The following is a 20,760-nucleotide window of genomic DNA, read 5'->3' as shown; positions in this document are numbered from 1 at the left end:
CTACAGATTTTAACGTAAAATACAAATGAGAATTAAAGCTATAGCAATCTCTAGACCTTCTTATTTTTATTCATTTTTAAATCATCTTAAAGGGCTGACATCAAGCTATACTATATGAAGTAATTCACTTTTGGTTTATTTTCCATCAACTCAACAGAACTTAGGCACTAAAATGATTATGTCCATTAAAGGACATTGCTCAAAAACACTTTTGGAATTCTTATTTCAGAACTGCTTACCTGACTGATTTGCCAGTTACATAAAGAAGAAGACTAATCTCATTCTGTTTTCCACAAGATATCTTGGTCTCCTACTCATATTCTCATTATTCCCTCTCCCCCAAATTATTGTCAGTAAGTGAGAAAAAGGAAAATGAAGAGAAAAACAAGCAAACTTTTGAAGGAAAGCAACTGTTAATTACCAGCTCTCTCCTATTTTCCATATCTTCTATTTTTACATCACATATATTCAACACTTCAGATTAAGTGAAGCACAAGATGATCTGCATCTTGATCTGCATCAAATAAAGGTCAAACTATGAGAAAGAGTTAAATTATGTTCAGTTATTTTCATACAGCAAGGAACTATAGGGTTCATTTTTTTTTTAACTTTCCCCAAACAGATTAAAATTATTTCTGGCTCTTAATAGCTTACTTTTTGGCTATTTAAAACTTGGTCCCTCAAGATGACTCACTTCCCAGTATCTCTGGATAGTAGAGTGTTTTGTTTTATTTTGTTTTGTAGCTTTAGGACCTGCTCAGTACCAGGGTTTGAGAAGAATAAAACTGTGGACGTTTAACATGAAAGACATATGGCAGAAAAGAAATGCTTTCACAAGAAGCAAAACTGCATAATTTAAATAATGTCTTTGCGTTTAAAAAACTTGACTTTTGTAGTTCAAATTATTATTACATTCTTCAAAATTAAGTCGTCCATTATTTTCTGGGATGGAATAAAAATCAGTGAAAAAAATCACAAAAGTCAGCATAAAAATTAACAAATTGATGTCATTTTGTGAGATCCCAGCTCCCATCAAACACTTGAAGAGCAAGCGTTTTACAGATCTAGAAAATATATTCACATACAGCCTAGATGTTCTTTCTCTGTATTGCTCACTTTTGAAATCTCACCTGCTTTCATGGCTAGGCAGATGACTTCCAAGTTATGCTTCCTATCCCAGGCAGGTTCCAATTCCACATTTCCATCTGTCAGTTGACACCCTGACTTAAATATACCACCATCACCTCAAAAGCAATATGTCTGAAATACTCTAACTTCCATCTTTATCTGAAATCTTTCACTATTCTATTTCTATTCATGCTATTTCCATTCTCCTATCTGGGGTTTTCCTCTTACCTTCACTCCTAAACTTGCATACATCAATCTTGTTTTGTGCTTTTTAAAAATCTTTCACATCTATACCTTCTTTTCCTTTTCTAGCTCAAATCCTTCTCCCAACAAAACTGGTTTCTCACTCTTTTGAATAAGCCTTAAACTCTAGCCTTTGCACTTTTTCTTATATTCCTCCCAATCCAACATACCACCCCAATCCAAATTCTAGCCATGCTTCAAGATAATTAAAATAATCCCACCTTTTTCAACTAGCCTTTGCTGGCCACCCTATTCTGAAAAGATTTCCTCTGTCTCTGAAATCCTATAGCGTTGTTTACAGTTAAGTATTCATTTGGTAGTTTACTCAAGTACTAATTTATGACAGCTGTTTAATTGAGATCAGATCATAACTATTTATTTATACCTCACACTGACTGGTGCCCAGTGCAGCTCAAGAAAATCACTCATAAATGCCTATTTGGGGATGGCTAATTTATTGATTGAAATTACATACTTCCATGAAGATTTGCTTTGAAAGAGAAACCTGAAAAAGAGGGTATCAGGGCAATAACAGACTGTCATCAAATCCTTGCTACATGGCCAAAATCAGGCCAAGACAAAGAAGTTTAAGTTTCATCCTCATCATATGGAAAAAAAGAAAAAGAATCCAGGCAATCACATATTCCATTTCTTTTTAAAATAACCATCCTAAAAGTTTGCAGAATTGACCTATGATGTTAATCTGCCCTCCGACCCCAAAAACCTGAAAGAGCTCAAAATTAGAAAAGATCACAGGGAAGAAAAGATTTGGAAAATTTCAGAGCTGCCCCCAAATCAGCCAATTTATACGCATATGAAGATCCAAAATCACCCCGATGTTGGGCTCTTCTCAGTCTTGAAAAGTTCAAACAGATGCTGTAAATGGGACAGCTCCAAGTCAGCCCCCGCAGGAGCGCTGATGTCAAGTGCTGACTGACAGGCTGACTTGGAAACTGAGATTAACAAATTCTAAACCAGCCAAGAGCCGGCACAAATCTAACCTCGGCCCTGACAACCCACCCATGTTGAGAGGGATTGGAAAGATGTAAAAATAAGGAAAGAAGTCAGTGGTCTGGGGCTGAGAGGCATTTCCAAGGTCTCCCAAACAAGTTGGGGCATTCCCGGCTTTGGTCCACAGCCCCCGGCACTGCCCGGAGGTCCCCAGGGCGGGTCCGATGGGGAGCAGGACCGCACGGCATCCCGAAGCTGGGCGAGCCCAGGCCCGCGCCGGGTCCCGCCCCGCCAAGCAGGGAGCCGCCTGGAGCCAGGCAGCGCCCCACGACGAGTCCGGGTGCTGCCCAGGGCCGGGAGCCAGTCTCCGCCCCTTCCCTCTCTTCCCCGCCCCGCACTCCCAGCAGGACGCAGCTGCCCGGCGTGCGGAGAGCGGCCTGGCGTGCGCCCGGCGCGAGGACTCAGGGTCCCGGCCCCGGTGGGTTGCACACCTGAGCTATCTCCATCCTCGGAGACCGAGGAGCTTTCCGTGTCCTCGTCCTCTGAGCTGCTCCCCTCGTTTTCGGCGTAGTCCACCTCCATCTCATCGTGATGGTTCGTTTCCTTCTTATCCCCTCGGGAATGGACTGGCATTTTCCAGCCGCGCCGTCGCTTCCCACTCCCGGCGCCCAGCCCAGCCACCGCCGCTTCAATGAAGGGCGCGCCGAACGCCCCGACCCACCCAGCGGCCGAGCGCGTTCTGAACCCCCTCAGCTCCTCCCCGCCCCCGGCCCGAGCCTCACAACCTAACCCGCAGGCTCTGCGCTGGGAGCTCTGCCATTGGTGGAGGCAGTCCTACGAGCCGGGGGGCTGGGGCTTGCCCTGCTCGGGTATGGTTGGTTGCCCGTAATTACGGCGCGGCCTTGCAATGTGTGTCGGGAGTCGTAGTCCTTACTGCTCAGACCTGCGGGGGCTGCCGCCTTCCAAGCTTCAACAGCCCTGTTCACTTCTTGCTTGTGGACTTCAAGTCCCACAAGGCACAAAACCTGACAGACTCGATCGCAATTTATAAACTAAACAGAAACAGATTGTGTGAATTTGGTCTGTATTTATTCTTTTCCCGCCAAATGGTTGTCCGAGCTCCCTGGCTATCCAGGATGTTCCTGTCAGATATGAAAAGGTCTTTTGCCTGAGGGTTTTCCTCCTCGATGAGCCTGGAGGAACTGGAGAAACTTCTCTTCTACCTAAGCACCTTTATTATACCACTAATAAGCTATTATATTTAATTAATAACTGCGGACGATAACTTGCACTTTCTATGTTGCACAAAAATCTTTAAGTCGTTCTTGAAACATTTGCAACCAATAATATAGAGGGGAAGGAAGTTTTATCTTGGCATTTTCATCTAGTATTTTTGGCATTCATTTTTTTTTACTACAGACAACATGATGATGCCACCAGGCTTGATTAAACTTCAGATTTCTTTTTTTTTTAAGATTTTATTTATTTATTTTTGCGAGAGCGAGCACGAGCGGGGGGGAGGGGCAGAAGGAGAAGCAGAGTCCTTGCTGAGCAGGGAGCCTATAGGGGACTCCATCCCAGAACCCAGGGATCATGACTTGAGCCAAAGGCAGACATAGACTGAGCCACCCGGGTGCCTTTAACTTCAGTTTCGATGAAAAATACATATTTGACTCAAATGAAATGTTAGATTTTCTCGATGATAGGTAAAATAGACAAGGAATACTCCATAAGTATCATAATACATTATAACTCATATTAATTGACTACTTTTACCCTGTATCAGGTACCTTGGTAAGCTCTTTACATGAGTCATAATGAGTTTAATTCTCAATTTAATAGCTCTGAGGTAGGTACTATTATTATCCCCATTTTACAGATAAGGAAACTTAATTTGCAGACAAATCTAAAAACTGTATATTAGCCACTCTTTAGAAGACAGAGTTTCTTCTTGAAGTAGCAGTTTGCTATTAAAATATTTCATAGAATATTGTGGATTGTACAGCATTTATTTCTCCAACAGGTCCAAAGACATTTCAAGGAGAATGGTAAGGGTATCAAGGCATAATTGCATTGAAGTTAGATTTAGAATTTAATGACAGAAACCATTTCAAGTTCTACCCATTTCTACAGGGTTAAATCCAAATTAAGGGACTTTTGTTATCTAGTGTCAGCCTACTTCTCTTCTTACCATGTTCTCCAAAACTGAAGTCTTCAGTTGCTAAACACAAAACTATTTCCCATTCCAATGTCTTTGCACACCTTGTTCTCTCTGCAGTCTTCTTCTACTCTTTTTCTTTTTCAAAGCCACTTTCTTGACAACATGCATCACCAACCCAGCACCCCCACCATTCAGTAGGCACTGGTGTTCCTTCAGACTGCTGCTGTATTTTGTACTCTGCAACTTTGTATTTGTTTTCTATCATACTGTATTGTGAATTTTTTAGCGGCTGCATCTCACCTATTGGATTGTGAGTTCCTTGAGAACAGACACTGTCTTAGTCTGGGATGAAATTTCAAAGGCATACAGTAAAGGCAGGTAAAGCTAAAAGATGGAAGCTGGAAGGGTGCTAGTACATACATGCACATTATGTGAGTGGTGTGGACTAAAAGGGGCCAGCCAATTGTTATTATACCAGAATTCTGGCTTAGATGCTGGACCTTCCAATTTTTGAGAGAGACTAGGTATTTAGATCTCTGTGAACTATCCAGATTTGTAAACATTTTCTCAGGTGTGTTTCTTTTTGTTGTTGGTGGTAATGGTTTGGTTTGGTTTTGTTTCTTAAACCCCAGACCAAACAAAAACAGCTGTGGGTAAAATCCCTGGCCTGACCAGCTGAGGAGATAGAGCAGGAGACTATTGATCTTGGGGTTGTGAGTTCGAGCCCCATGTCAGGCGTAGAGATAACTTTAAAAAATAAAATCTTAAAAAAAAAATCCCTGGCCTCTGTTCATCTCTGTATATCAGCAGCTAGGAGAGTGTATGTTAAATAGAAACAATAGCTTAGATTTCTGGTCACTCTTTCCATGCATTAATTCATTTAATCGTTATAACAACTTTATGAAGGAGATACAGTTATGCCTTCCATCTTGTACAGAAGGGAACTGAGGCACAGAGCAGTTAGATTACGTGGCCAATGTCACACAGCTAATAAGTAGCAGACTTACAGTTTGAACTTGGAGAGTTGGCCATCAGAGCCTGTACTTAAGCACCAGCATACAGTGCCCCTCTAGTAGGTGTTTTCTGTTTCTGCTGTTCAAAGAAAAAAACAAGTTGGAGAGGGGGCATGGATTCTAGCCCTGGTTCTGCTAGTCACCAACCAATTAAATTTGGCAAACCACATAATCTCTGGTCAGTTGCAAAATGAGAAGGTTGTATTAGGTTATCTTAAAGTTCTCCTCCAGCTCTAAAGTTCTGGTCATTGTTACATTTGTGTTTAAGGCAGCAGAATAATAGGACATTATGCAATTAGAGTTACAAGATGGAGTTTTGCTTGAAAGGAGAGTTTCTCTCCCCACTCCCCAAACAGATTTTAGAAAAGATGTGTAGGGAATGTAAGAGGAACCATAAGAAACAAAAATTAATAAGGCTGGACAAGAATATTGTCCGTTTAGAAAGTACAAATTAATGTAAAGAAAGCTAGGAAAGCAGAATGAGGTTTCCTCACTCAAGGCAGTTAAAGAGATAATAATGATATTTTACATTTAGGTAGCAATTTGCCTTTTACATAGGCCTTTACACAATCATTAGATACATCCTAAGTCTCACTTTTCATTAATCCTTTCATACCTATTCATTTATTGTCATCAGCAAAATCCACTCTATCTTCATCCTCTCCTCTGAACAGACCCTTACCTTTCTTGTTCTAAAGGAAACAGGGCTCTCCCCTAAGACCCTGCTTCCTTGGCACCTCTGCTCCAACTGAGCCTTGTCATGGAGTAGGTATGCTCTTTGTCCTTGTTCCTTCCGGATGATCCTTCCTCTCTCCTCCCTGAAAACCCCCAGCTTTTCATCAGGACACCAAATAGTATCTCTACTTGTGGCCTATCATCTGCATACCCTCAAGGTCAAACCCCCCCTCCCTCGTTTTTTGAAGATTTTAGCTCTTAGCTCATTCTCTCCAATGGAGTGCCTGTCATAATTCTTGGTCATTTTAGTATTCAAGTAGATAATTTTATACCACTTCATTTCCTATTGGGTTTGCTCTGGAATACAGTAGACATAAAATAATTTTGGCTTTATCCTTCTAGTCTTCCTCCCATATCTTCTTTGAGGTAACTTTTTAAAATCTTTTTATTGTGGGGCACCTGGGTGGCTCAGTCGGTTAAGCATCCACCTCTTGATTTCAGCTCAGGTCATGATCTCATGGTCAGGAGATTGAGCCCCGTGTCAGACTCTGCGCTCAGCCCGGACTGAGCTTGTCCCTGTCTCTTCCCCCAGCTGGCAGTCTCTCGCTGTCACTCTCTCTCCAATAACTAAAATCTTTAAAATCTTTTTATTGAATATTTTAATATTACATTATAATTTAAACACATAGTAAGTTATTCAGCATATTATATGTATAACATGGTACCCATCTCTAAGCTTTCTCAAATCTTATATTTTACCACATTTGCTCCAGACCCCTCCTCAATCCCAAGTCTCCCCTTCCCTTTCCAAAAGAACCATTATCCTAACTTTGGTGATTTTGATGGCCATCCACGTGTACATACCATTTTTGTATATGTATGTATCCATAAATAATATATAATATCATCTAACATGTTTTAAAGTGCTCATATTTTAAAGTAATACACTACACATCATCCTACAACTTCCTTTTTCCTCATCAATATTGTGAGATTTATCCACTGTGATATGGCTAGCTCCAATCCAGTTATTTTAACCTGCTATAAGGTATTCCATTGACTACACATATTCCATTGAATGAATATTTAAAAAATTTATCATTTACCTGTTAATGGACATTTAGGTTGCTTCAAAATTTTTTGTTATTAAAAACAGTTGCCTCAATGAATATTGCTGTATGTATCTTTTGGGCCTTATGTGTAAGGATTTCTCTAGGTCACTGGTCTACACAGTGGGGTGTGGGTATCAGGGAGTATATCTTGGAGGACAGGAAGAAAATATTAAAACTTCCATTTGTATAATTTTCAATTTCATCTTTGTCTGGAATAAAGTAGATGTTCAGATGCAGCTAGAAGTCCTTTTTTTTTTTTACTCTGATTCACCCTCATTATGTTCCTTGTGCTTGTTTTTAATCAGGAGATCCTGCCTCCAAGGGGAGGCAAACTTAATTCCAATTGTCACCACATGGTGGAGCTGAGATATCAATGTACAATCCACAAACCTTGTCCCTTCTGATTGACCCTGGCCAGATACTGGTAGCTGGAAAAACAAAAGGCAGAACACCAGAGGCTACAACTAACTGCTAGTATTCAAGTCAAGGTAAACATTTTATTTTTTTATTTATTTTTAAGAAGATTTTATTTATTTATTTATTTGACGGAGAGAGAGAGAGTACAAGCTGGGGGAAGGGCAGGCAGAGGGAGAGGGAGAAGCAGACTCCCTGCTAAGCAGGGAGCCCGATGCAGGGCTCAATCTCAGGACCCTGAGATCCTGACCTGAGCCACAGGCAGACGCTTAACTGACTCAGCTACCCAGGAACCCCCAGGGGAAACATTTTAATCATTCAAACTAAAGGGGTTTTAGGGACCTACACTGACAAATAGCAGAGACCAAATTATGATTATACCAATTATATGAGACCATGATTTCAACTGCTTAAAAATGAAACCCCCTAAAGGTGCTTGAAATAGCCTGTTCACTGGCATAGGACCCAGTCTTGTATTAATTCTCTATTTGCAGAAATTAATTCTGGGATTAGTTCAAGTATAAATTTGATGACATTTCTGTTAGCATATTTATGCTATTATTATTCTTCCACTGTCTTATGGCTCAAATTATGTTCTTTTCTGTGGGCAATATCTAATTTTTTTTAAGTAGAGAAATTTTCTTTGTCTCTAAGATTTTTCTCAAGAGTAAATCGTTTATATGCAGTTTTATTTTTATTTTTATTTATTTATTTGAGAGAGAGAGAGAGATTGAGAGAGAGCATGAGAGGAGAGAGGGTCAGAGGGAGAAGAAGACTCCCCGCTGAGCATGGAGCCAGATGTGGGACTCGATCCCGGGACTCCGGGATCATAACCTGAGCCGAAGGCAGTCGCTTAACCAACTGAGCCACCCAGGTGCCCTGCAATTTTATTTTTAATCTACATTGTTCCTCTAAAGATAATTTTTCTGTATAAAGTGGGTATCTTTTGTTTTGGTCTCCCCACCATCCATCCCCTTTCTGAGGGAATAGTTTCCCGACTTTCCCTTCAAAAACCCCCTTTGCTCCATTCAGCCCACATGGCTCAGGTGACCAATCAGAATATTTTATTCTCCTAGTTCAGGGATGGACATGTGGACCAACCTAGGCTGTGATGGGCATTGCCAGAACTTTTATTGGAGTTATCAGGAAGGAGTTTTGTCCTGTGGAATTAAAAGTTCTATTATGCCTATGAACTTAAGTTTTCTAGGACCATTTCTCCTTCCACGTGTGACTGGAACAGGGCAGCAGGGATAGGAACCAACATGGAGGACAAGCAATGCTTAGATAGAAAGATTCGGGCTGACATGACTTAAACGCCTGAATCTGTATGTGTTCAATGTTAATCCTTAGAGTTTCAGTTACATGAACCAATACATTCCTCTTTTTACTGAAGCTATTTCGCTTGGTTTTGTTTGGCACATACAGCTGAAAAGTGTTTGGACTAAAACAACTAATTTTTTATTTAAAACATGCATGTGTTTTGGATGGAAGCCATGAATATTTTTAAATATCCCATTGTAATTTCTTATCTATTCTTGTTAAAAGTCCCCCCTCATATTCATTTATATATTAACTATCTAATGTACCAGCACCAGGTACTATGCTGGTTTCAAGAGATTTATTGGTAAACAAAACAGACACAACCTATGCTTGCATAGAGCTTACAGAAAAGTGGAGGGATAAATATTAAGAATTCACTATACAGTTTGAGATATGCTTTCTGCTGGTGTTATGGGAGTATAAAGCGTGAAGACCTGATTAAGATGAAGAGTGTCAGGTGAGGCTTCTCTATTTCAGGTAAGACTTGAGAGGTGTGTAGGAGTTAGCCCAGCTAGGAGGGAAAGGAGGAATATTATAAGCTGAAGGAATACAGTATGTAAAGTTCTTGGTGGAGGAAAGTGCTTAGAGTGTTCATGTTTGAGGAATTAAGAAACCACCGTGGATGGTCATTGGTGTTCAAGGCTGAAAATGGCATGAGGTGAGGTTGGTAAAATAGGCAAAGGCCACACCTCACAGGGCTTGGTAGATTATGGTAAGGGAGTTTTTTAAAATCAAAATGGAGTGGGCTGCCAGTTGGGAAGTTTGTAGGAAGAGATGATTAGATTAGATTCTTCTTAAGATTACATTAATTTTAAGATCAGATCTGAAAAAGATCACTGGGCTGCTTAGTGGAAAATGTATTGGATAGGAATAAGGGAAGGAAATAAATCAATCAGATGCTGAGGTAAGATAATAGTGGCTTAGACAGGGCAGAGGCTGTGTGGACAAATTTGAAATAGCTGGGAGGTACAATCAACAAAACTTAGTAATGAATTAAATGAGAGACAGGATATAGGATATAGTTTACTTATCTCCCTTCTCTTTATTTATTTATTTAGGCGGGGGGAGGGGGGAGGGAGAGGGGCGGGGCAGAGGAGAGAGAATCTTATGCAGGCTCCAAGCCCAGCACGGAGCTCGATCTCACAATCCTGAGATCATGACCTGAGCCACTATAATATTTCTTCTCATGCTTCTTGACTTATGTGTGAATGTTGCCTGTTTTCTCTAAAAATTAAATCATAATCTATGAAATTACAACAGAAAAGAGAGTACAAAATACACTGACTTTGGAACTGATGGTTTAAAAGCAGTGATGGTCAAAATGCTTGGTACTTGAGCATGAAGACAGTGGCACCAAAGTGTACTAATATTCTTTGCATTCTTCACTGCCGATTTCACTTGCAAACGTCCTTGATGAAGCAGTAAAAATTATTCTTTATGAAATCCCAAGTACAGAGCACACATCTTCTTAACATTTTCTTTGGCAAAACGGGAAGTAGCATCAAGCACGAAAGCTGCACACTGAAGTGCAATGGTGGTCTTAAGGCAAAACACCTGTGCAATTGAGTTGTGATCTGACCTAGCAACGTGATTCAAGGAATGGCATTTTTCCTGGAATGAACTGACAAGCTGACATTATTCAGAGTCGGATATCTGGCAAATATTTTCACAAAAATCGAATAAACAAAGTGAGACTGTTCCTTTTAGTAAAACAGTTGGCACTGTTGGTTTCCAAGGATAAAATTCAAGCTTCCAAATGAAAATTAGGAATTTAGAAAACTTTTATCCACCGGGGTGAACATAGAATCCAATACTTAAAAGATTTTCCAATGTATGTGATTTTTTTAAAGATTTATATTGCTTAATGAACTGTTGAACTTCAAATTGATATCTGAAGTATCTGCATAACTCAGTGCTATTTTCCACATAGCAATTGCATAATATTACAAAATTATGTCTAGGTAGAAAATGCATTTAAAGTGCAAGATTTTAATGTACAGATACAAAAAGTTTACTGATATGCTTTCATGTTCCACATTGCAACTAATCTTTAAGAAACTACCACGTGTTGATTTTAGTTTAGTTTTAGTGTATTGTTGACAATTATCTGAAAAAGCTATTAAAATAATCCCCTTCCCTCTTACACTATTGGTGGGAATTCAAGCTGCTGCAGCCACTCTGGAAAACAGTATGGAGGTTCCTCAAAAAGTTGAAAATAGGAGTGCCCGGGTGGCTCAGTCGTTGGGCATCTGCCTTCGGCTCAGGTCATAATCCCAGGGTCCTGGGATCGTGTCTCACATTGGGCTCCCTGCTCAGTGGGAAGCCTGCTTCTCCCTCTCCCACTCCCCCTACTTGTGTTCCCTCTCTCGCTGGGTCTCTCCCTGTCAAATAAATAAATAAAATCTTAAAAAAAAAAGTTGAAAATAGAGCTACCCTACGACTCAGCAATTGCACTAAGTATCTACCCCAAAGATACAGATGTAGTGATCTGAAGGGGAACCTGCACCCCAATGTTTATAGCAGTAATGTCCACAATAGCCAGACTATGGAAATGTCCATCGACAGATGAATGGATAAAGAAGATGTGGTATATACATACAATGGAATATTCAGCAATCAAAAAATGAAATCTTGCCATTTGCGATGACATGGATGGAACTAGAGTGTATTATGCTAAGTGAAATAAGTCAATCAGAGAGAGACAATTATCATATGATCTCACTCATATGTGGAATTTAAGAAACAAAACAGAGGATCATAGGGGAAGGGAGGAAAAAATAAAAGAAGACAAAATCAGAGAAGGAGACTCTTAATTATAGGAAACAAACCAAGGGTTGCTGCAGGGGAGGGCCGTGGGGGGATGGGGTAACTGGGTGATGGACATTAAGGAGGGTATGTGATGTAATGAGCACTGGGTATTATATAAAACTGATGAACCACTGAACTCTACCAATAATACACTATATGTTAATTAATTGAATTTAAATTAAATAATAATAAATATTTCCCTTTTCCAATTACATATCTATATGAGGCCACAAATTTTTCTCATATACTTCAATCAAAAGAATATATGGTATCATAAGTAAGTATCCAACTATCTTCTTTTTTCTTTTTTTGAGAGAGAGAGAGAGAGAGAGGGAGAGAGCACGCATGAGCAGGGGAGGGGGGGTAGCAAGGAACAGGGGGAGAACAACAAGCAGACTCAGCTGAGCAGGGAGCCTGACTCCGGGCTTGATCTCAAGACCCTGAGACCATGACCTGGGCTGAAATCAAGAGTCAGATACAACCAACTGAGCCACCCAGGCACCCCTCCTTGGTTTTAATTTTTAATAATGTAATAGGTTAGCAAAAGCTCCTGGTGGTCCTCAACAATTCTGATCCTGAAACCAAAAGCTCTAAGAACTGCTGGTCTATCTCTTGATCACTTCTTTGGGTTCTTAATTTTCTAACTGCTAACTTCAGATCTTTGCCATTTGTGTTTCATTAGGATTCACTTGGTAAGCAATGCTTCTCTTACTCTTACCATTGCAACACAGGTGACATTTCAGCCTTCTCATTCACAAGTAATGAAACTAAAACAGATACAGTGTCTAACATAATAGAAGTAAAGGTACAAGGTTGTATAATCAAATGCAACCAACTAAGAAATCAGGATTGCACATAATGATTTCCCTCTGAAGAGTGTGGTATGGAAAAGGCAAACCAAAAAAAAATTTTTTTCTACATTGGAGAAACTTGACAAACAATACCTCAGCAAGGTGATCAAGGTCAACATTAATAGTGATAACTCACGCTGATAGTATGTACCATTAATATGAAGTGATGAAAATGACACTTAGACTCTGTGATCTTTCTCCCTAAAACCCACAACTTTGGTCTAATCATGAGAAAAACATCAGACAAATTTCAATAGAGCGGTATCCTTCAATAAACCTGACCATTTCACCTCAAAACTCTCAAGGTCATCAAAACTGACAAAAATGTGAGAAACTATCACAGCCAAGAGGAGCTTAAGGAGAAAGGATAGCTAAATGTAACAAGGTATCCTGAATAAGATCATTCAATGGAAAATAGATAAAAAATAAGAAAATCTGAATAAACTATGGAATTTAGTTGATGACATAAGTATTGGTTTATTGACTATAATAAATAGTCTAACATAAGCTGTTAATAGTAGGGAAAACTGTGTAAGAGTTGGACATATGGGAACTCTTCATATCATTGGGTTCAATTTTCCTGTAAATTAAAAATTCTTAAAAAAAATAAGTCTAGTGAGTAAAAAGATCAGTGGTTGCCAGGGGTTAGGGGGAGGGGTGAATAGGTAGAACACAGAGGATTTGTAGGGCAGTGAAAGCATTCTGTATGATATTATAACAATAGCACATGTCACTATACATTTGTCCAAACCCATAAAAAGTATGTCACCCAAAATAAAACCTAAGGGAAACTATGGTCTTGGGTGACAATAATATGTCAATGTAGGTTCATCAGTTGTAATAAATGTCCCACTCTGCTAGGAGATGTTGATGATGGGGGAGGCTGTGCATGTGTGTGGGCAGGGAATACATGGGACATCTCTGTACCTTCCTTTCAGTTTTGCTATAAACCTGAAACTGATCTAGTAATGTAACATGTTCACATTTGGGAGACTGATTTCTGGGATGTACATGGTTTTAAACTCAAGTTTTAAATTCTAGTTTTCACAAGCCATATTTCAAAGAGAATTTTCTGGGGTTTTCTTTTCATAATAAATATGTCTCCAGAAAGGAGAACTTATGCTTTCAAAGGATTTTAGTATTTACATCATTGGGAAAAGAAAATCAGGCAGTTATATTGAAATTACACTTACGCCAGTGTTTTACAATGGTGTTTCCTTTTGGTGGTATGCCAGACATATAAGGATTACTAATGATATGTTACATTTTTTATTTTCTAAAATTATTTCATTCATTTTCCATTTAGTGAGTGCCTGTGCAAGAGAAAGAAGTGGGAACTTAACATCCATTCTTCCATTCAACAAATATTTATTGAGCACATTTTATAATGGGCACTTTGCAAGAAGATTGGGGTACAGCTTTAAATACAAGCTATATGGTCTCTCTCCTGTGGGAGTTTGTAGTCTAGTGGGAAAGCAAATCTTTAAACAATTACACAAATTGCTCTATTGCAAATGTACGAAGGAAAGAAAAAGAATGTAATACAATATGGCAGCCATTATAGAAGTAACTTTCAATACCATTTCTCACCTAATTATCATAATTATGGATGTGGTTTACATATGAGGAAAATGAGGCTCAGAGAGATTAAACTATATGCCACGGATCCCAGAGCAAGTAAATCCTGAAGTGGAATGTCTAATTCAGAGCTATCTAATTCTAAAGATCATGATTGAAAATAGTGTATTATTTCCTGAATTTTACAAAACCCTGAATTGTACAAAACTGTTATCATGATTTTACAAATGAGAAAACTGATGCTGAGAGGAACTAGAACTGGAACCCAAATCCCTTAAATAACTCACAGATTTTCCCACTCTATTATAGTGCTTCCTCAAAACAAGCATGCTTTGTCCCTTTGATGGTACAAACATATAAGCCATGCATGTAGGAACTGAATACATTTTCATAAACTTTAAAAAAAATGGTAAGACTGTCATTGAAACAAGCTCCTACTGAGCAAAGTATTGTTTTTTAAACATAATTTTGGCAAATTTTCTTATAGCTCTCTTCTTTGCTGAATTAAAAAGAATTTATGGTAATCAAATATTTCATTGTACTTTGGACAGGGCTATTGCTATGGGTGAGAACATAGGAGGAAAACAGTTTACAAACAAGCAGCTTCACTTTTCCTGAAATTATTTTATAGAAGAAAGTTTCCAAGAACAGTTTTAATTTATACCACCCAGAATTTCACTGATTTTTTTTTTCAGCAAATGCAGATTCTTTGGGCTATCCATCAATGTAACAGGACATCTTGAATTTTTCTTTGCAGAGGAAAAACATGCACAACATATCCATGTTTAGGTGGGGTACAAGTAAGGAAAAGAGGCTTAAAAAGAAAAAAAGAAAAAGAACAGAAATAATAGAAAAGGAAACCGAGATTAATTTTGTAGAAAACATAAATAGCTCTGCCTAAAGGTCTTTTTGTTGTCAAGCTGTTTGCAGCAAAAAATTGGGATATGATACAGCAAATAGGAAAAAATATATGAAAGACGATATGTAAGTGGTATATGAAAATATTCTTAGTAATAGATTGAGGACAGAATAAATTGCCCTAACTGTAGCCTCCAAGTTTATCTTTCTGCTTGAGTCTCTGATGACCACAATTTATGCTCATTTTCATGGATAAATCATGGAAATGTTTAATAAAGCCTACTTTTCTTTTTCTTTCCCCTTTCTCTTAGTCTTTGCATCTTTATTCTTATCTCAACCATATGCAATATTCTGATTTTAAGACCCTAATAGCAATTTTACATCCACAGTTGAAATAGATCAACATAAAAGATTTAAAAAATTCCGCCTTAAACTCTAAAAAAACCCATAGAACTTATTTCCCTATGAATCAAAACCTGCAAAGTAAAGGATTGTCTTTGCTTACATTCTGGCCTGCCCCTATTAAGCATTGTTTCTCCTTTCTTTGTCCTCCTACCATCTTCTCTGTTCCTCTGGTGACCACCCCCAACCCAAAACAGGTTACTGTTCCTGAATTGACAGCAGAAACAGCAATTCTATTATTTATATAAATTCAGTAAATGCTTACTGAGTGTCCAGTGTTGATTCATTCTTGCCATAAATATGTATTGAGCGCCTGCCACATGCCAGGTACCATTGGAGAGGGCAGAGAAAGAGACAGAGACAGAGACAGAAGAAGGAGAAGAAGGAGGAGGGGAAGAAGAAGAAGAAGAAGAAGGAGGAGGAGGAGGAGGAGGAGGAGGGGGAGGAGGAGGAGGAGGAGGGGGAGAAGAAAGAAAGAAGGAGAAGAAAGAAAGAAGAAGGAGAAGAAAAGAAGAAAAGAAGAAGAAGAAAAGAAGAAGAAGAAGAAAGAAGAAGAAGAAGAAGAAGACAGGAAAAGAGGGAAGCAGGGAGGGAGAGAAAATTCTTGGAGCCTTGGGTTATGAATCACAATCCACAGTCTTCTCAAAACCTATTTTAAGAAGAGATTACAGTCTAATATAGGGGAGAAGAAGCATAGAATGATTACAGCAAGGGGTGTCGTGAGTGTCCTGGGAGAGAAAAAAAGTGCGTGCTGTGTGAGGGCTTCAGAAGAGGGCTGCAATGTTGTTTTCAAGCAGTTCTTTTTTTTTTTCTTGCCTTTTAAAATTTCGAACCCCTATTCAGCCTACCAAATATCTTTAAAATATATAAAACAGGACATTTCCTGTTGTAGGTAACTGAAACCCAACACGAACTTTTGGTCTGTGAAATAGAAAAGATGATGGCGCTTCAGGCAAATTCAATCCCAATGCCCAAATGATGTTACCAAACTCAAATCTCTTCCTCTATCTCCTCTGTTCTCAGAGTATCGGTGCTATCCTCAGCAAATGCTCTTCACATGTTGGTTCCTAGCAGTTCCAGGCTTTCATCCTGAAAAAAGAGCTTCTCTTTCTCAAGGGTTGTTGGAGTGAGTTTTACTGGACTGACATGGTCTTGTGCCTGTCCCTAACACACTTGCTTTGCCCAGGGTGCTTGAGTACTGAAGTCTAAATGGGGCCATGGGGCATGAGATCCAAATAGACCAAGAGAGGGGTGGCTTTGCAAAAGAAAATCTGGGTATGATTATCAGAAGAAAGCAGGCAAACCAACCTCCATCCACTATAATCAGTGTAGCTAATTACTTTTTAAAAAAATCTCCACTTTAATAAGTTTAGAAAGAGCAAGAGACTAAGTCTGTAAAATATAAAATCTGGACATTTTTCTAGCTTTTCTGAAGTTAGTCCCTCAATGTGAGTTTTATTCCTTGACCTGAAGTGTTATGCATTTCCTGATTTTAAGACAGATATTCAAAAACTAATTGCAAGGAGGTAAGACTTCTGAGTGTGTGTGTGGGTTTAACTGTTAAAATTTACTTAAAACTGAGTGGAACCTTAAATCCTCCTAAGAGTGGGCGTGGGGAGGAAACCACTGCACCCATAGCTGGAAATGGTGAAAATCTGAGCCCAAACAACGGTTGTGATAATGGAGAGAACATGACTAAGTCAGGAAATATTTAGGAAGTGGAATCATCAGGTCTTGGTAACAGGAAAAGAGAAGAAAAAAAGAAGAAGACGTAAGATGATATGAGTTTCTGGATTGAAAAAACAGGGCTGATAGTGGTATTATCAATAAAGATATCAGATGAAGGAGGAAGATCAGGTTTGGGAGAAAAGAGGACAAAGGTGACAAGTTTCAGTTTCCTGTGTATTGAATTTGAGTAGTTTGAATTTGAGTATATTTGAATTTGAGATTAGTATCTCAGAAAAGACACAGGTTATAGGCAGGGACAGAGGTGACTAAAATAATCAAATAAATGATAGTCAGAATCATGGGATCAGACAACTTCTACTATCAAAAGAAAACATTTTAGGGCGCCTGGGTGGCTCAGTCGTTAAGCATCTGCCTTCGACTTGGGTCATGGTCCGGGGGTCCTGGGATCGAGCCCCACATCGGGCTCCCTGCTCTGCGGGAAGCCTGCTTCTCCCTCTCCCACTCCCCCTGCTTGTGTTCCTGCTCTCGCTGTCTCTCTCTGTCAAATAAATGAATAAAATCTTAAAAAAAAAAGGAAAAGAAAACATTTTATAATATAAACATAAAAATTTAAAAACCAACAAATATTTACTCTTTGCCATTGTAGAACATAAAGATAACTTTTTGTAAAAAGCCCTTCTTTTCAAGGAGTTTTTATTCCTACATATACATCTTAATTAGTTTTGTTAGTTTACAATTGGTACATTAGATTTTCTTAACCTTCTTTGAAACAACTTCTGTTTTTTATTTTTAATTGTAAAAGCAATATATGCTTTTTGTAAAGGAAATATAAGCAAAATATAAAGAAGAAAATTAAAATCACCTGTAATTCCACTTTGCAGATATAATCACAATTTTGGAGTATTTTTTTCATCTTTTTCTAATTACATTTTATACACAATTTTTTTCAGAGTTTTGATAACATACATATTTGCAGTTTTGTATTTGCTTTTGCATTTAACATTGTCTTGAGTATTTTCCATGTCATTAAAAAAATCTTCATATTAATAATTTTCATGGTCATATAGCATTCTATCTATTGGACATTCATCTCCTTTCTGATGGACATTTATGTTGTTTCCAATCTTTTTTTTTTTTAAAGATTTTATTTATTTATTTGACAGAGAGAGACACAGCAAGAGAAGGAACACAAGCAGGGGGAGTGGGAGAGGGAGAAGCAGACCTCCCGCTGAGCAGGGAGCCCGATGCGGGGCTAGATCCTAGGACGCTGGGATCATGACCTGAGCCGAAGGCAGACGCTTAACGACTGAGCCACCCAGGCGCCCCTGTTTCCAGTCTTTCAATGTTATAGATCATGTGTTAATATTTTTCATATTTTGCCCATCTATGGTTTTGTAGAATAGAATTCTGAAAGTGGAACTAATGAATCAAAGTATGTAAATGTCTTTAAGTGTCTTGATACATAATGCCAAATTTTAATTTCCAGTAAGCTGGTAGTAATTAATGCTTCTTTCCAGCAAGCAATAGGAGAATCTCTGTCATACTTACCAGGAGTAAGATGTCTAATTTAAAACAAACTTTACTAATTTGACTAATAAGACATTACATTATTATGATTAAAAGTAAATTATATTGGGTGAAAGAAGCCAGACCAAAAAAAAAAGAGTATTCTGAATGCTAATATTTATATAGAACTCTGGAAAATGGGAACTCCAAATGATAGAAAGCAGATCAGTGGTCACCTGGGAACCAGGGATCAGGTAGCAAGAGGGAGGAATTATCAAGGGGCAAGAGGAAAGTTTTGGGGGTGATGGATATGTTCACTATTTTGATTGTGGTGATGTTTTCATGGGTGTATGCAATTGTGGAACTTACCAAATCGTACACTTTGAAAATGTGCAGTTAGTTGTATATCAATTCTCTTCAATAAAGCTGTTTAACAATTGTTTAAAAATATTGTTTTAATCTGACTTTAAAAAATTATTGTGTGAACATTTTCACGTTTTTAAAAAAGATTTATTTGAGAGAGAGAGAGGGAGAGAGAGAACGAGTGCGGGAGGGGTAGAGGGAGAAAATCCCCAGCCCAACTCCCATCTGAGTGGGAGTTGATCCCAGGAACCTGAGACCATGACCTGAGCCGAAATCAAGAGTCAGCTGCTCAACTGACTGAGCCACCCAGGTGCCCCACATTTTCACATTTTAGTTATGAGTATACACTTCTGTGATTTTTTGTGTTCTTTATGAATGTTTCTACATTCTAAGGTGGAGACCTTAGCACTTTTCTCCTGGATTTGTGAACTCTACACATTATGAAAATTCACCCTCAGAGTTCTCCAGATTTCTTTTCTCTTGTAATTTTGCACTCTGTTACTGCATGCTTTGGGGGTTCATTTATTTGTGCAAGATAATTTTATTTATTTTATTGTTTTGGGTACAAAATAATTTTAACCTAGAGGATGTACTACAACCCTACAAATCTCTAAACTACAATAAACTGTCCATTATCACTTTGCAAAACCAAAAAATATCTTTTAAACAAAATTACATCCAAGGCCGTCAGAATTGGATCTAAAATATATTGCACGTCTGTTTTGATGTTTTGGAACTATTTTTTAAGTTACTATGACATAGTAAACAGTGGAGATGAAGGACCTTTTTAAACAAAAATTATACGACAGCACTCTGGCAGTTTGGCCAGGAGTCCTTTCGCTTACAGAGGCATGGAATAATTCCCTTCCCTGACTTTCTTGGGCTCCTCCTTTGGCGGCTTACACAGGAAACCAAAGATGGATAATGCCACAGATGAGCTCACGCTGGCATGACGTCAAGAAGCCTTGACGTCAGAAGGCGGTTGCCACGGGGACCATTCGCCACCGACGGCAGAGTCGTGAAACCTCATCACCGCACTCGGCTCCCTTTCGGCCTATGCAGGGTCGAAGCTGCTAAAGAAGCTTTAACCTTAAGGGGGCCTCAGGGAGAGAAGAGTTGTGCTGCTGCCGCCGAGAGCCCCACCTCCGCGGCTCCGGGTCCCGGGTCCCGGCCTGTGGCTGCGAACGGCGGCTTCAGGAGGCAGCGGAGGCGGCGGCGACCGACCTGCCGGGTCTCCCCCGCTCCGTGCAGGACTGGGAGAGGGGATCCGCCATATTGGAGCCGGAACGGAAGGTGCCTTGCAGCCGCAGCGCGAGGCGGGTGGCGGTGGCGGCTCTGGCCTGGATGTGAGCGGAGTCGGCTGCGCTGGGGCCCGCAAGCCTGGGGAGTGAATGAGCTGCTTACGCTAGTATCCTCCCCGCCCACTCTCTCCACTTTCCGCCGCCGGGGCCGGGGCCGGACCGGGAGGGGGCTGGAGTCGGCCGTGGCGGCGGCAGCGGCGGCGGCAGCGGCAGGATGTTCTCCAAGAAGCCGCACGGGGACGTGAAGAAGTCTACCCAGAAGGTGCTGGATACCAAGAAGGACGCGCTGACCCGTCTCAAGCACCTGCGCATCGTCATCGGTGAGGAGCGAGGGGTGGTGGCGCCCAAAGGCCTTCCCTCCTCTGGGAGCCCCTGGGGACTCTCCCG

At 39.7% G+C, this 20,760-nt stretch overlaps 2 protein-coding genes across 15 annotated transcripts in view; one reads left to right on the top strand and one right to left on the bottom strand.

Annotated features, from left to right (window-relative positions):
- Positions 1 to 3,367, bottom strand: part of BRMS1L (BRMS1 like transcriptional repressor) — a 184,353-nt gene extending 180,986 nt beyond the window's left edge. For 5 of the 12 annotated variants that reach the window (XR_012378957.1, XR_012378956.1, XR_012378958.1 and 2 more), the window contains exon 1: positions 2,814 to 3,363. Coding sequence is in view for 6 of the 12 variants with exons in the window: in XM_073895086.1 (XP_073751187.1) it covers positions 2,814 to 2,955 (142 nt within the window). In the remaining 6 variants the exon portion in view is untranslated. Of the gene's footprint in view, positions 1 to 421; positions 515 to 2,813 lie in introns of all 12 variants that reach the window. The other 7 variants (XM_073895091.1, XM_073895086.1, XM_073895088.1 and 4 more) reach the window with 7 other exon arrangements.
- A 16,767-nt stretch (positions 3,368 to 20,134) lies between these two features.
- RALGAPA1 (Ral GTPase activating protein catalytic subunit alpha 1) overlaps positions 20,135 to 20,760 on the top strand; it is a 253,647-nt gene continuing 253,021 nt past the window's right edge. Inside the window, exon 1 of one of the 3 annotated variants that reach the window (XM_073895099.1) lies at positions 20,135 to 20,693. In XM_073895099.1, the coding sequence (XP_073751200.1) occupies positions 20,588 to 20,693 (106 nt within the window). In that variant the 5' untranslated portion in view covers positions 20,135 to 20,587. The remainder of the gene's footprint in view (positions 20,694 to 20,760) is intronic. The other 2 variants (XM_073895100.1, XM_025870163.2) reach the window with 2 other exon arrangements.

Source organism: Callorhinus ursinus, unplaced genomic scaffold (assembly GCF_003265705.2).
Source record: "Callorhinus ursinus isolate GAN/ISIS: 27379988/994484 unplaced genomic scaffold, GSC_fseal_2.0 scaffold8, whole genome shotgun sequence".
Taxonomy (NCBI): Eukaryota; Metazoa; Chordata; class Mammalia; order Carnivora; family Otariidae; genus Callorhinus; species Callorhinus ursinus.
Note: the sequence above shows the minus strand (reverse complement) of the source record. Positions and strands in the feature narration are given on the sequence as shown.